The 15,341-nt window shown below is 32.3% G+C and overlaps 4 protein-coding genes across 5 annotated transcripts; 2 read left to right on the forward strand and 2 right to left on the reverse strand.

Annotated features, from left to right (window-relative positions):
• Positions 1 to 2,386: 2,386 nt before the first annotated feature.
• LOC149907415 (uncharacterized) lies at positions 2,387 to 6,218 on the reverse strand. Its single transcript, XM_090102416.1, has 6 exons — positions 6,075 to 6,218; positions 5,682 to 5,853; positions 5,393 to 5,514; positions 4,657 to 4,753; positions 4,109 to 4,194; positions 2,387 to 2,953 (listed from the first exon to the last, which is right to left on the reverse strand). Exons 1-6 carry the CDS (start codon positions 6,112 to 6,114, stop codon positions 2,442 to 2,444), a joined length of 1,029 nt encoding a protein of 342 aa, XP_089958542.1. The 5' UTR covers positions 6,115 to 6,218; the 3' UTR covers positions 2,387 to 2,441.
• Positions 6,219 to 6,494: 276 nt separating this feature from the next.
• On the forward strand, positions 6,495 to 7,608 carry LOC149907416 (14 kDa phosphohistidine phosphatase-like). Of its 2 annotated transcripts, none has more exons than XM_090103317.1 (3): positions 6,495 to 6,670; positions 6,754 to 6,941; positions 7,178 to 7,608. In XM_090103317.1, the coding sequence occupies exons 1-3, from the start codon at positions 6,592 to 6,594 to the stop codon at positions 7,370 to 7,372; spliced, it is 462 nt and encodes a 153-aa protein (XP_089959443.1). In that variant the 5' UTR covers positions 6,495 to 6,591; the 3' UTR covers positions 7,373 to 7,608. The 2 variants fall into 2 exon arrangements, with proteins under 2 accessions (XP_089959443.1, XP_089959444.1); XM_090103318.1 differs by having other exon boundaries at positions 6,548 to 6,691.
• Positions 7,609 to 8,398: 790 nt separating this feature from the next.
• Positions 8,399 to 13,187, forward strand: Dph2 (Diphthamide biosynthesis 2). Its single transcript, XM_090102417.1, has 6 exons — positions 8,399 to 8,651; positions 8,737 to 8,849; positions 8,920 to 9,140; positions 9,356 to 9,565; positions 12,111 to 12,370; positions 12,673 to 13,187. Exons 1-6 carry the CDS (start codon positions 8,508 to 8,510, stop codon positions 13,102 to 13,104), a joined length of 1,380 nt encoding a protein of 459 aa, XP_089958543.1. The 5' UTR covers positions 8,399 to 8,507; the 3' UTR covers positions 13,105 to 13,187.
• LOC149907418 (coiled-coil domain-containing protein 124) lies at positions 13,104 to 15,277 on the reverse strand. The gene is made up of 4 exons (XM_090102418.1): positions 14,989 to 15,277; positions 14,584 to 14,763; positions 13,748 to 13,854; positions 13,104 to 13,539 (listed from the first exon to the last, which is right to left on the reverse strand). The coding sequence occupies exons 1-4, from the start codon at positions 15,145 to 15,147 to the stop codon at positions 13,356 to 13,358; spliced, it is 630 nt and encodes a 209-aa protein (XP_089958544.1). The 5' UTR covers positions 15,148 to 15,277; the 3' UTR covers positions 13,104 to 13,355.
• Between the last annotated feature and the right edge of the window lie 64 nt (positions 15,278 to 15,341).

Raw genomic sequence — 15,341 nt, forward strand, 5'->3', positions numbered from 1 at the left:
AACAGCTTTCCACTCCAATTATTCTAAAGAATCAACACACAATGATGTTGCACAATCTGTCTGAACTTCGATATGCGCGATTTTTGAAAAAAGTTCATTGATAGATGTTTCTTTTATTGTGTAAGTAATTCTTGATCAATAAAATCCCGATTGAATGAATTGTAAACTTTTTCTTAGTAATCACCATCTTTAAAATATCTTCCAAATCTACCTACAGGTTTTAGGATTAGGCGCCAAAAATCCGAAATACTAAACGGTAGGTAACTACGTAAGTAATAAATTAAATCCGTTCAGCCGAACTTAGGTAAGTTGGGTATAGGCACAGACTAATAATAATATACTACGTATGTATAGGCATTCTATTAGTCCATGGTATAGGTAATATTTTGATTATTGTACCTACTTAAACTTTCGATTACCTACTTATTATGAAAACCAGCTTTCCGCCCGCGGCTTCGCCCACTTTGTCTAAAAACTAATAAATTATATACTAAAACCTTCACCTTGAATCACTCTTTTTGTTTAAAAAAACCGCATCAAAATCCGTTGCGTAGTTTTAAAGATTTAAGCATAAACAGGGACATAGAGACAGAAAGCGACTTTGTTTTATACTATGTTCTTACTGATGGTTCTTACTTACTAAGCTTTGCATAGTTTCGGTCTGAAACAAACACAAAGATCCAAACATTTTTGTTAACTAGGTACCTTAGCTCGGTACTGTTTTCCTAAGTCAAATGTTATGACTAAGTATATTTTTTTACAATAAAAAAACCTTAATTTCAAATGCTACTCAAATGTCTGAGTGACGAGTGAGAATATTAAAAAAAAATATTTTTAGACATGTTTTGATTACTTATTATATACACTTTTAAATACATAAATTTATATTATCAACGTTTATGGAATACTCCGATACTAAAAAAAATACCATTAATGTTTTAACTTTCTTTATTTCTTTATAAAACTACATAATATTTACAAATTGAAAACACAATAAAAACTTACACGAGGCTTAAACTAAAAAAAATAGAACGGTTCGTTATTCTAATAGTTTTTTAGTATAGGTATACTACCATGATATTGTAGCGATCTTTTTTTCGCGAATTTTCTTTTTTTGCTTAATTTATTACCAGTATATTAAAAGTAGTACAGTATTTTTGGATTTACCATCTATTCGAATCATTCAGGGACCAGAATTTCCACATTTTCTTAGCAGTTTCCTTTACACTTGAATTCATTCAACATTCAGCTTACTTGAAATTACTTTATTAAAATATCGCAACCATAATATTACAATACAGGCACTTTAGAAAATATGTTCATATTTTATAGTTTTACATATTGTACAGATAACCTTGCTTGCATCCTTACCTTAATACAGATCAAATATAACGCAGACAGTCACTTAAATATAATATTAAACTACATGTATGAAAAAAAATATACCAAAGGTATTAAACAAAATAATTACAGCCAATTTTAACGTGATAACATTTTTAAAATCGTTTTAGTCGGGTGACATGTTCAGAAACTTGTGTCACACTAAAACCTCACGAGCGCGATCGCAGGTATAATGAGAGAGAGACGGACCGATCTCCCGTCTCATCTCGAGCGCTGCCACCAATAAGACGTTATCACGTAAACATCCCGATCGTAAACCTACTTTACAAACAACCAATTTTTTCTTATGTTCTTATGCATCGACTAACATAGTAGGTATATACATACAATAATACACCTCAAAATGAGATGGAAGATGTAATGAAAAATAAAGTGTGTGCCGAGGCATGGATGGCAGAAGTGAAAATTCTTTAGCCCGATTCAAAAATACCAAAATCGTCGACTCACTCCATGTCGGTATTACCATGACGCGATCTTGAAATTTTACTCAACGCGCCTAAAGAAATGTCACTTCGAAAAAATAATTAAAACAATTAGTCTACCTAATAAACAATGTTAAAAAAAAAGAAATGCATTTTCATTAGCAACCATTTCAAGTTATAAACACAGTAAATGTCAAGTTTAATCATACGTTTCACAATACTTAAATACCACAAAATAAATTCCAAACACACTAAGGATAACTTATTATTATTAAGAACCATTATTTAATTTATATTCCAAAGAAAATGTCTACTCGTTTTTTTTCTATTCTCCGGTCAAATTTTTAAACAATTCAAAATTTACTATTCCTTGCAACCATCCAAGATTAATTATTATGTATCACTACTATATACAGATAAAAAAAATACGTGATGCGTCATGTATAATATCACAGTATACATAATTATCTATTTGGGCGGTTTCATATATAAATTGTTCTTCATTTTGATACGTTTATTTTAGGTGCAGGCAATCCTCTTTTTTTTAATCTTACCATAGACACCACATCGACCGGTCAAAAATTTGTTGTGAAAAAAAAATATTTACAATTTTATTCATCACACTCCTAGCCGCTTGAAAATATTAGTTGTGATGGTAACTTTATCATTTTTAACACCAAGCCTTGCTTTAACATTATTTGTTTCTGCGATAGACAACCTCCTTTCTGGTTTATTAAATACCGGTGTGAATTTGGGTTTGACTTGATTCTGGGTGGTTTCAATTTCTTTGTATTCTACACGATTGGAGAATTTCACCGACTTTGCTTTAGGAACGGCGAGTTTTTCCTTTACACTGACAGGTGTTTCGTCCGCGCGCATTGTGCGTCCAACGACAATTTTCCTGACATTATTCTTGGTTGTTGTCACTGTAAAACTTCTTTTCACTACGGGCGGACTTTTCAGAATACCCTCGTATTTTAGCGCATCTTTATCTACAGGTATAACCGCGTCTGGTTTATCTTTGGTACCGAGGCGCGAAAAAACTTGCTTATTTGTCTCTTTTTGAACTGGTTTGCTTTCCAACTGACTAGAGGTTCCGAGTCGAGCGAACACTGTCTTACTTTGTGGTGCTGTAAATAAAAATAAATTAATATTTTATAGTTTTAATTACTCAACTTAAGAAAAAAATATTTTAAGGGCATAACCTATAATTTACGAGCTTTACCTTTTTTTATTCTATTATTATCTAGCAAACCAAGTGACACAATCAGCTCTGGCTTCGCTTTGCAGACGTATGTTTCTTGTTAAGACATTTTTTTTAATTTTGTTGTGTAAATAATATAAACCTTTGGCACTACATGAAAAGTTTCTAATTACTGTCTAAGGGCGCTTGTGCACTACAAGGAATTTTACTGTCCGGCATTCCGATTTTTTACGGTCCGGTGTGGCATGAAAAAACCGATGAATTGCTTGTGCACCTGTCCGTCTTTACTCGGATCAGTGCGGTACAGTTCAAGGAAGTTTGGCGGTATAATGCTATCATAAATGATTGTTTTTGTATTTTACAAGAAACGAGTAAAAAATATAGAAGGTGAAATATTATATTACTTCATTATAATAAAAAGTAAAGTTCCGTAAGAGATTTAAAATGCGTGTTTCACTTATTTATTTTAATCGGTGACGAGGAGCTAATTAAGCTATTCCCACTTGAACTTTAACTTACCAACACTTACTTAGATAATAATTATAGGTCAATGCTTGGTCAATGTATATAAAATAACAATACCGACTTCTCAAATCTCATTGCCAACTAAAAGAAAGTAAAACAAGAGCTTGCTTTTAATTGGCATATGCAGTAAAAACAGTAAAATCCAAGCAAGTGGGCATTCGAAAACAATTATACCTACAGCGACTCGTAGACACAAAAAACCATCCGGAATAGGGAAAAGTAAAATGTCGGACAGTAAAATTACGTATAGTGCACAAGCTAGTATATAGATTAATGGCGTGCCATACCGGACCGTAAAAAATCGGAATGCCGGACCGTAAAATTCCTTGTAGTGGACAAACGCCCTAATTATTGCTTTCACTCTTGTGTTGACTGTTCGTTTTCCAACATTTTCGACAATATTGTCAAAACACAAAAGCAATTGATAAAAAACACAACTCATTTTCTAATAGTGCATTATTATAACGTTAATACAGACTATTTTGCTAACTACATACTTGATTTTTAAGCTCAAAAATGTATAAATTAAATTTCACAGGAAGTTAAAATATCCTACCTTCTTTAGTTGGTAGTGCTTGTGTCTGCTTTGTGGCGCTGAAGCGGATGAGCCTCGTCTTTTTGATACTCAGGTCTGTTTCTGGGCTGTAAGATAAATTAAAATAAATCGTAATATAACTACATATACCCCTTGCAGGCAGCTTTAATACATTAATCCTAACAACATTTAGTTCTACAACTTTTTAGAAATCTTGTAATAACCCAAAAAAAAGCTGCCTCAGTTACTTATTCGTCTGTATTTTGTGCATCATGGTCACCATGTCACCTGGCAGCACTGATTGCAATTTGTCATTTAATTTTCAATTAAGGGCCGATTTTTCAATGCTTGGATAAAACTTATCCGTCCAATAAAGTATTACACGATAATATTAAAATGTCACGTAAACTGTCAAATACGGGCAATTAGAATACGTTTTTAAAATGGTAGTTTTATACATTATTCGACGAATAAGTTTTAACCAAGCATTAAAAATCGGCGCTAAGTATATTATGTAAAAAAAACCTTTATAATTATAGTATTAACAGATGATTGAATATTTAACTTACTCCATTTCATTTGATTTCCTTTTCTGCTGCACAACTGTCACAGGGGAAGTGTCTCGAGATGGATTACGAGTGTAATGTTCCAGGATACGACTGGCAGCTTAAATAGAACATACAGTAATGTTCAATAAAATATGATTTACTTTTTATTTTAGTTAAATGTTCTTTTAATTGACAATACATTTTCTCGCTGCAAGTTAAATATCAATATGCTGATATTTTTTGATATACAGTGGAATGCATTTATAATAACATTGAAGGGGAATATCAAACACGTCATAATAAACGGACGTCATACAAAGTGTTTTGTAAAAAATAAACAATCTCCTGTTTTTGTTAGTATTTAATACAGAGAAACAAAATAAAGATGCCTACACATTGAGACTAAAACAAACAAAAAAAAAAGTGTTGTCGGATATCACAATTTTCCCAAACAGAAATTAGTGTTGAAAGTTTTAGAATTCATTTCGGTCAGTATAACCAGACAATTCATTAAAAATTGGTCACAATAAAGGATATGTCACTGTAAACGAAGTCATTTTATCCAACTTTTATTAAGAATTTTATATGAAAACCAAAATTTGCTGTGTAATATGTCATAATAAGCGGATGGTCAATATAACCGAAGTCATAATAAAAGGATTCTACTGTATTTCTTATGTGACTGCCATTTTATCTGCCAGGTAAGCCAACCAAAACTGAGAATGTGTACTTGGAAATATAAATAATGATAACTCACGGGATGACGGCTGTGTGATTGTTGCGCGTCCAGTCACTGCAGCCACAGGGACCTTGTTTGTAACTGTAGTGGTGTTCAGAACTTTATCTCTTGCATTGTTCTCGTGGACTTGTTTTGCATGTCTGGCAATAAATAATAGAAAATATAAAGAATACATATTATCTACAATTTACTATCATGTTTGTGTTGGTAGTAGGATCAAGAAGCTACATAGAAATATATTCAATAGGTTTTGTATGATACAAAAACTAAAATTCCTGACAATCCATCAGTAAAACTCAATCCTCACCTTAATATAGCTATGATGTCCCCCATTCTCACAATACCCATGTCTCTTAGATATTCTTTGTTTAAATCAAGCAGCATATCATTCTGTATTCTATTTTCGGTAAAGGTAAGGGCGTATGTTGCTGCCACTTCCGAGGGAATCCCTGCAGCAGTGAAGAAGTTCACCCACAAACCTAAAACATAAATGTATGTTAACCTATTGTTGTAACACAAATGATATAATATTTGAACGATGTCTGTGTATTTCAAAATGTATTAAAATACATACTACCAAAATACAAGGTTAAAATAAAGATGTGTAGGCTGTATACAAATGAAGTCTTCGCATCTGTAGAACAAACATTAAAGGAAATATTTTTTACAAAGATATATAAATGGTGCTGATGTGACTTACCTGTTAAGTTTGAATCTATTTTATTCGTTCCCGAATTCATGTTTGTTTAATCACAAAATATGAAATATCAAATTTCAATTTTATTTTTAATTCACACACAACCTATAGCTCTAAAATGACAAATGTCAAATACGAAATAAAGTTTTTTTTAGTTGTAGCCTGTAGGCGTCACGGTGTCAAGGATATTTGAAAATGCAATAATATTACAATAAATTGATTTACAGAATGAATGTTATAACTTATTATTCTGGAAGTATATATATAATATAATGCATACATCGAAATTACTTGATGGGTATTTAAAGAGTTATATAGTTAGTTTTAAGCTAATTTTAAACTATTTGCTCATACTTAAAACCCTCGTATTCAGTGTAATGTAATGTACTAATGTCATTAATTTTGACAGATATATTTTTTTTAATTTATTTCAAATTTCAATCAAATGAGATTGTGTAATTTTAGAATCAAAAATAGTTATTTTGTTAAATAAAAATACATTGAAGTTAAATTACTACGAATGCTTAAATCAGTCGCGCTGCTGAAAGTAGTATATCCAGTAGCGAGAGTTGGTTTTGTTCCTGAAAAGAGCTATCAAAGTAAAATTTGAAAAACTTGAAGTACATAACCTAATGAATACCGGTATTCAGAGCCTGTTTGTATAATTATTTATATTTTTTAGTATTTTCTCAACACATAAGAAGAATGACTTCATTAAGTAGTGTACCATTAGTCGACATAGACCCTAGTGGTGTATTTAAATATATTTTATTAAAAGTTTATGAAGAAGGAAAAAATGGTCAAGAGCCTGAAATAACGATAGTCAGAGGATATAAAAGATGCGAATATCATGCTGATATATATGATGAGGTAAAACTGAAAATATATTGGTAACATGTGTTGTATTATTGTTATATTAGCCCAGACATTGATGCTGCCAAATTATATTTTCAAAACAAAAATTAAGTAAAATTCTCTTAGATGGCTTAATTCAACATTAACAATGATTTAGCCGAGATTTGATCATCTATAAAAATTACAAAACAATTTTCTTCATACTTCTTTGTAACATTCTAAATAATTTTAAATTAATTTCAACCTTTTAGGTACAAGCCAAACTTAATCCACTTGATTGTGAACCATTAGGCGGAGGAAGAATATCTCATGATCCAGATAATAAAAAGATTCACATTTATGGCTATTCACAAGGTTATGGAAAAGCTGACCATGAAATTGCTGCAAAACTTGTTAAAGGGGCCTACCCAGAGTATACTATATCTATCAGTGATGAAGGGTACTAAAGATTACACTATGTAAAATAAGCTGTTTAATATTGATTATGTTTATGCCTACCTACAACTTACATCATTTTATTAATTAAGAACTAACCATCCAGTTTTCTAGTTCCTTCTTAATGTAACTCTCTTTTACAGTCAAGTAAATGAAAATAAACAGCCCTGTTGTATGTGTGGAAGTGTATCTACCCAAAGTTAAAATAATGTAAACTTTTTATATGCTTTAATAAACCAGTTTTATGAAGAAACGACTTATTTAATACTAGGTTTCCGCCCGCGGCTTCGCCCGCGCAGTCAAAGAATAATCCGCATAGTTCCCGTGGGATTTCCGGGATTGCGTCATTTTCCCGGGATAAAAAGTAGCCTATGTCCTTTCTCGGGTATCAAAATATCTCCATATCAAATTTCATGAAAATTGGTTCAGTAGTTTAGGCGTGATTGAGTAACAGACAGACAGAGTTACTTTCGCATTTATAATGTTATAGTATGGATTAAAACTGAATAGTATGGAGTAATGAAATGTGCAAATGAATTATTATTGAAAATTATAAAACCACTGACAAAGTACCCAATATAATTTTTTGTGTGAAGCAACGGTACTAAATGAATATATTAAACCCCTTCCGTTGCTTAACCTGAAGTCAAAAAATTTCATTATAATCCATCCAGCCATTTAAGAGTAGTTTATGGGGGAAACCAAGAAGCTTATAGTGTATATTGTATTAGATATAAGCTTCTTGGGGGAAACAACCACGCGCACAGAAGATAATTATAGAGATATACGATAGCGGATAGACCGTACTATTTAATAATTAATTATGCAAAATACTTTGTATTATACAAAAGCAAGCTAGATATTCCTAATATTACTTGCTCTGTGTTCCTAATCTTTGTACATAACGCAAAATAATTGTGATATTTTCATTTTATCTGTTGGTTTTTGCATTCTATCTTAATCTTTATTCTGTTAAATAATTATAAAAGTCAATGTCAGACTGACATGACATTGACCATTGTCAGTTGCAACTGAAATGAGATGTCCCCAGTATCAAAATACATATAGTTTTTATTTTAAATCCAGTTTTTAATCGTGTACAATAAAACGTAAATTAAATTTTAAATATAAGTGCAAGTATTTATCATGTCTAATTTTACTACCGATGCACAATTGTGTATAGAGCGAGAATTGGAGCTCCCGAACATAAATAATGATTTTACGGACATAAATACACAATTCCACATAAGTGAGACTTGTAAGTGGATTAACGAGCATAATTATACAAAGGTAATGTCTATGCACAACCTTATTAAGGCTTATGAAATGTATTGTAACTTGGATTGATTAATATTGATGTAAAATTGTTCTTCAGGTGTGCTTACAATTACCTGATGAATTACTTGGATTAAGCGCTAGCATTTATGAGGAATTGAAGAAAGAGACCACTGCTGATCTTTACATATTGGGTGATACATCTTATGCAAGGTAATATTATTCAAATAGATATATGAAAATTGTTCATATTGTATATATGTAAACTAATATGTTTTTTCAGTTGTTGTGTAGATGCTGTTGCTGCTATGCATGTACAAAGTGATGCCATAATACACTATGGACACACCTGCTTCAGTAAATCCAACATTCGAGTATATTTAGTGCTGAATGAGACTCCTTTGGATGTGTCCAAAACATTAAACACTCTGAAACAAGATATCAACTTGGCTTCACAAACTGATATATGCCTTTTCTATGATTGTGGTTTTGAACATTTGAAAGGTAATATAATCAGTTATTGGAGGTATTTGAAAAAATAGCAACAACAAAAATATTACTTTTTTGCATATTCCCTATATCACTTTTTTATCTTATTCTGTGCAAAATTGTCTACAAGCGAACTATAAAGAAGTATGAATACAAAAAAGTTTAACATTACATCCAGTTGTTGTTACATAACAAAATATATAAAATTATACAAAATTGCTTGATTTCAGATGAACTAGCTGAACATTGGTTCCAACTCTACCCAACAGGGTACATTGCTTATATAGATATGAAAAATGAATCAAACCATACATTTTCTGGAAGAGTTGTTAAAAATAAGGACAATGAAGAATTTTCTAGTGATATACTAAAAGACTGCATTTGCGTCTATATTGGTTCCAGAGGACAGACATTCTTTAATTTCTCTGTTTCAATACCAGGTATGTATAGTGCTAAATTAAATTATAAAAAGATCGAATCGAAGAGAGAAGATGGTAAATGTTAAAACATGTACTTAATGACGTTTCAAAAGTGCTTCTAGAAGAAGTCTAATTGAATAAATAAATGTTTGAGTTTGAGTTTGAGTTTGATCAAAAGCATATATTGCAGAGCTAACTACAATTTGCATGGCACTTCTAAATACTCCACTTATTTTCATGGCAATGGTAATTTACAAAATATAAAGTTTATTTTTTAAAGAAATTATTGAATTTTGTTTTAATTAATGAGAATGAAGTATTGGTAATCAAATAAGCAATACATCATGTTTATATTGCATATAGTCCATTGAATGAGTCCCTCCAAGGGGGGTCTAGAGTGCGTGAGTTAGTAACGTAAGATGTTTCTTCGGAAACATGTCAAGAGTCCCTAGGTAATAAACATACTAAAACCCCGGGTCACTAGGAGGAGCCCCGGAGTGGGGGGAGGGGGGAAATGGGTCCATTTTTTCATTTTTCGCTTAAATCTCAAAAACGGTACATGTTAGAGAAAAACTTTCAAAGAAAAGTTGAAAGGGCATAAAATTATCTACAAGTTGTACCTGAATCATATTTTCCTATATCCTACCGTTTCTGAGTTATACGCAGTAAAACATGATTTTGGCTCAAACAATTTCCACATCAATCGATCAAAAAATATTTCTTTCTTCCAAAAACCTCAAATGTGCAACTTGTGACCAGTACTGATACATTGCTCTTAATTAGGTCTATAATTGGTAAAATAAACACATTCCTCCATGGAAGCCTTTAGGAGGAATCGATTGTCAAAATATTATATTAGGGCAGTTTGAGTTACTGAACGTGATCTTTTTATTTTTTTCTTCCAAAAAACTCAAAAGTGCAACTTGTGACCGGTACAGATAGATTGCTCATAATTAGGTCTATCATTGCTAAAAATACTAGATTCCACCACGGAGGCGTTTACGGGGAATTGAATTTTATCAGGGTAGTTACGATACATGAACTTTTTATTTTTTTTCTTCCAAAAAGCTCAAAAGTGCAACTTGTGACGGGTACAGATAGATTGCTCATAATTAGGTCTATCATTGATAAAAATACCAGATTCCACCATGGAGGCGTTTACGGGGAATTGAATTTTATTAGGGTAGTTAGTTAAAAAGTTCATGTATCGTAACTACCCTAATAAAATTCAATACCTCCTAAACGCCTCCATGGTGGAACCTGGTTTTTTTATCAATGATAGACCTAATTATGAGCAATCTATCGGTACCGGTCACAAGTTGCACTTTTGAGTTTTTTTGGAAGAAAAAAAATAAAAAGTTCAAGTATCGTATCAACCCTAATAAAATTCAATTCCCCGTAAACGCCTCCGTGGTGGAATCTAGTATTTTTATCAATGATAGACCTTATTATGAGCAATCTATCTGTACCGGTCACAAGTTGCACTTTTGAGTTTTTTGGAAGAAAAAAATAAAAAGATCAAGTTCAGTAACTCAAACTACCCTAATATAGTATTTTGACAATCGATTCCTCTTAAAGGCTTCCATGGAGGAATGTGATTATTTTACCAATTATAGACCTAATTAAGAGCAATCTAACAGTACCGGTCACAAGTTGCACTTTTGAGTTTTTTGGAAGAAAAAAATAAAAAGATCAAGTTCAGTAACTCAAACTACCCTAATATAGTATTTTGACAATCGATTCCTCCTAAAGGCTTCCATGGAGGAATGTGTTTATTTTACCAATTATAGACCTAATTAAGAGCAATCTATCAGTATCGGTCACAAGTTGCACTTTTGAGTTTTTTTGGAGAAAAAAAATAAAAAGTTCAAGTATCGTAACTACCCTAATAAAATTCAATTCCCCGTAAACGCCTCCGTGGTGGAATCTGGTATTTTTATCAATGATAGACCCAATTATGAGCAATCTATCTGTACCGGTCACAAGTTGCACTTTTGAGTTTTTTGGAAGAAAAAAATAAAAAGATCAAGTTCAGTAACTCAAACTACCATAATATAATATTTTGACAATGGATTCCTCCTAAAGGCTTCCATGGAGGAATGTGTTTATTTTACCAATTATAGACCTAATTAAGAGCAATCTATCAGTACCGGTCACAAGTTGCACATTTGAGTTTTTTGGAAGAAAGAAATATTTTTTGATCGATTGATGTGGAAATTGTTTGAGCCAAAATCATGTTTTACTGCGTATAACTCAGAAACGGTAGGATATATGAAAAAATAATTCAGGTACAACTTGTAGATAATTTTATGGCCTTTCAACTTTTCCTTGAAAGTTTTTCTCTAACATGTACCGTTTTTGAGATTTAAGCAAAAAATGAAAAAATGAACCCATTTCCCCCCTCCCCCCACTCCGGGGCTCCTCCTAGTGGCCCGGGGTTTTAGTATGTTTATTACCTAGGGACTCTTGACATGTTTCCGAAGAAACATCTTACGTTACTAACTCACGCACTCTAGAACTTTTTATTCAATGGACTAATATAACTCATTTGTATATTATTCCTAAGCTCAAAAGTGGTACATACTGGACCCAACCACAAATCAAATTGCCATTGTAAATGAGACAGCCTGGTTCAAAAGACGGAGGCATTTAGTTGAGAAGTGCAAGGATGCTAATGTAGTTGGCATCCTGATATGCAAACTAGCTGGAGAGGAAACTAAAGATATTATAACCAGAATGAAGCAACTGTGCAAAGCAAATGGGAAGAAGAGCTATATTGTCTCTGTTGGAAAACCTAATGTACCAAAACTGGCTAACTTCCCTGAGGTAGATATAGTTCAATTTACTCCTGAATATTTATAAAACATTGCTTGCAACAGATGCAACAAAGTGTTACATGAATATACCCTTAATAATAAAATATTAAATAAGAGTTTTATATTGTAAAAGTGAACAGGAAACCTCTAATAAACTCAGTGTAATTATAAACAAATTACCTATATTATGCTTTGTGATATTACACGAAATAAAATGCCATACATTTGCATTGAATTGAATTAGTTAATAAATTATAAACTTATGTATTCTAATTACTAATTATTTTTAATCTAAATATTGAATTGTTACAGATTGACATCTATGTTATGATTGCCTGTCCAGAAAACGATCTTTACAACTCGCGTGACTTCTACAAACCTCTAGTCTATCCATATGAGTTGGAAGTTGCACTTAACACTAACAGGGACCCATATTTCACATCACATATAACGGATTACGACCAATTATTACCGGGTAGAAAGCATTACTGCGACATAAATGAAGTTGTCGAAGGTACAGATGTAAGTCTGATCACTGGGAAGATAAGGGAAACTAAACTCACAAATGCAACTGGGAGCAATGAATTAGCAGAAAAACAAAACTGGGAACTGGAAAGCATTGGACAAAATCTGCAGAATAGATCTTGGAAGGGTCTAGAACAAAAATTGGGCAAAACAGAAGTAAAAACAGTCGAACAGGGCCGTAAAGGAATTCCTCTGCAATACAATAATGAACCGGAGTAATTTTAAAAACATTTATTTTTATTTACATTGTCGTACAAATAAATGTTTTAAGATTTTCAATAAATTATTTTTTATATTTTTCATTGCTGCTTTTATTTTTTATACTGCAGTTATGGAGTGACAAATATATCATGCATTTATGTATTATAATTTAAACAAGAACATTTGCAACCATAGATACGCTTTTTTTTCTACTTTAGCAACACTGACTCAGGTCCTATAGCTTCCACATTTGAGAATTCTGGTGACATTTAAACCTTTTGGTTGAGAGGATTTTGAGGGGATTTCAACCATTCCTTCCTCAGCATTTGCTTCAGTTGAGATAGCCTAAGAGAGGGATTCTCCGCTTTAAGCCTGGGTAGATTAATTTCCTCAAATGCTGTATATGCTGCCTTCAATCTCTTTTCTGGATGTTTATCTACGTCTACCTTATCACTGTAAATAAATTGTTTGATCATTTAATTTAAATTATGAATATTCTATTAAAAATCTAATAAGATATTAGATAAATCTTATGAGATATTTTGAAATTGTGTAATTCTAGGATTTGTACTTTTGTGATAAAGTCTACTGTTTGCAATTCCTGACTGATTTTTAGGTAAAATATCTGAACTTATGTTTTTTTAAACTTTTTAAAACATACCTCAATATTGAAATAGCTTCATCAACAGACTGAGCCAATTCCCCGTCAATTTGTAGCCTGTTTAAGTTCTCTGTAAGAACAGGCTCCTCAACAACAACTTTAGGAGGCTGAAAGTAAAATTATGATAATGGATGGAAAGAGAATACAATCTTAATATATATAAATCTCGTGTCACAATGTTTGTCCTCAATGGACTCCTAAACCACTAAACAACCGATTATAATAAAATTCACACACCATGTGCAGTTCGATCCAACTTGAGAGATAGGATAGTTCAAACATGTAGGTACCACGAGCGAAGCCGGGGCGGACTGCTATAATTCAATTAATTATGGGATAGAAAAGAAGTCTAGTCAAATAACAACAATCAATAAAAATCCAGTATACACTTTATCTCATAATTTTAGACATGCCAGCAAAGGGTACTATTTTAAATGTTATTGTTTGCATAAGCATATGTGCTACAACCAGGTAAAAAAGAGAACCAATCAATTATTTCTAAAGAGATGTGATATTGATAAGTTTTCCATTAAAGACACAGAAGCCATATTTTATCTTGCTTTCAACACTTTCATAAAGCTATAAATTCAGATGATTATTTAATAATTATTGACCGCCTCCTTGGTACAGCGGTTGACGCGTGAGCGTAGAACCGAGGGGTCCTGGGTACGATTCCCGGTGGAGACGAAAAAAAAAAAATGTCTCGGTCTGGCAGGACATAGAAGGCTGATCACCTACTTGTCCCTAAAGAAAATCGATTAGTGAAACAGATATATGCATAATGCCCCTTACCCCAATTGGGGACATGGGACTTCACTAAATTTAATAATTATTACCAATGGTTTCTCAGGTTCAGCCTTAATAGTCTTTTCCTTCATTTGAGTGATTTGTGCCCGTGTTATCTTTGGTGGTGGCGGAATAGCTTTGCCCTTTATAGATTCCATCTCTTTCTCCAAAAGTGCCTTTGCCTCCGCTTTCTTTTGAAGCTGTTCTAGGCGTTTTTTCTCTTGTTCCTCCTGAAATAAATTACATTTAGTATAAATAATGTTAGCTTAAATGTTGTTTTTGTTACCCATGTGTTTTAATTGTTAGGAATATTCTAATAAGGAAAACATTTAAATCAAATTATCTGAAATTGTTTTAATATCTTTATGACTCGCGTTCACTTGCAATAATGCAAGTTGACGCGTTGAATATTAAATTCAATAAAGCAAAAAAACGATAAGACAACTACTAGTAACCTTTTTCTGTTGCTTTTTCTTCAATTTTTCGTCATTGTCATCCCATTCAGCATCCTCGATCATCTTTTTTAGTTTCTGGTCCTTTTCTTGTTTCGCATCTTCTTTCCGTTGTCGAGCAGCGACTGCTTTACTATTTTCACCGGCAAACTTCTTTGGCATTTTGGCAATTTGAAATCCTTTTTAGCTTAACAAAATTGTACGTATATTAGACTCGGATTTATTATTAATTTAATATTTTAGGTTGTGAGCGTAAAAACAAATATTTCGCCACCTTCCAGCTGTTTCTTCTATTTGAAGTTGACAATGAGTAATGACAATTTGACAGTCAGAGCCTAGAGGGTACAGAGAGGAAA

The sequence above is a fragment of the Colias eurytheme genome, chromosome 6 (assembly GCF_061535395.1).
Source record: "Colias eurytheme isolate Ceu_HAF_F1 chromosome 6, ilColEury1 Martin Lab GWU primary, whole genome shotgun sequence".
NCBI classification, from domain to species: Eukaryota; Metazoa; Arthropoda; class Insecta; order Lepidoptera; family Pieridae; genus Colias; species Colias eurytheme.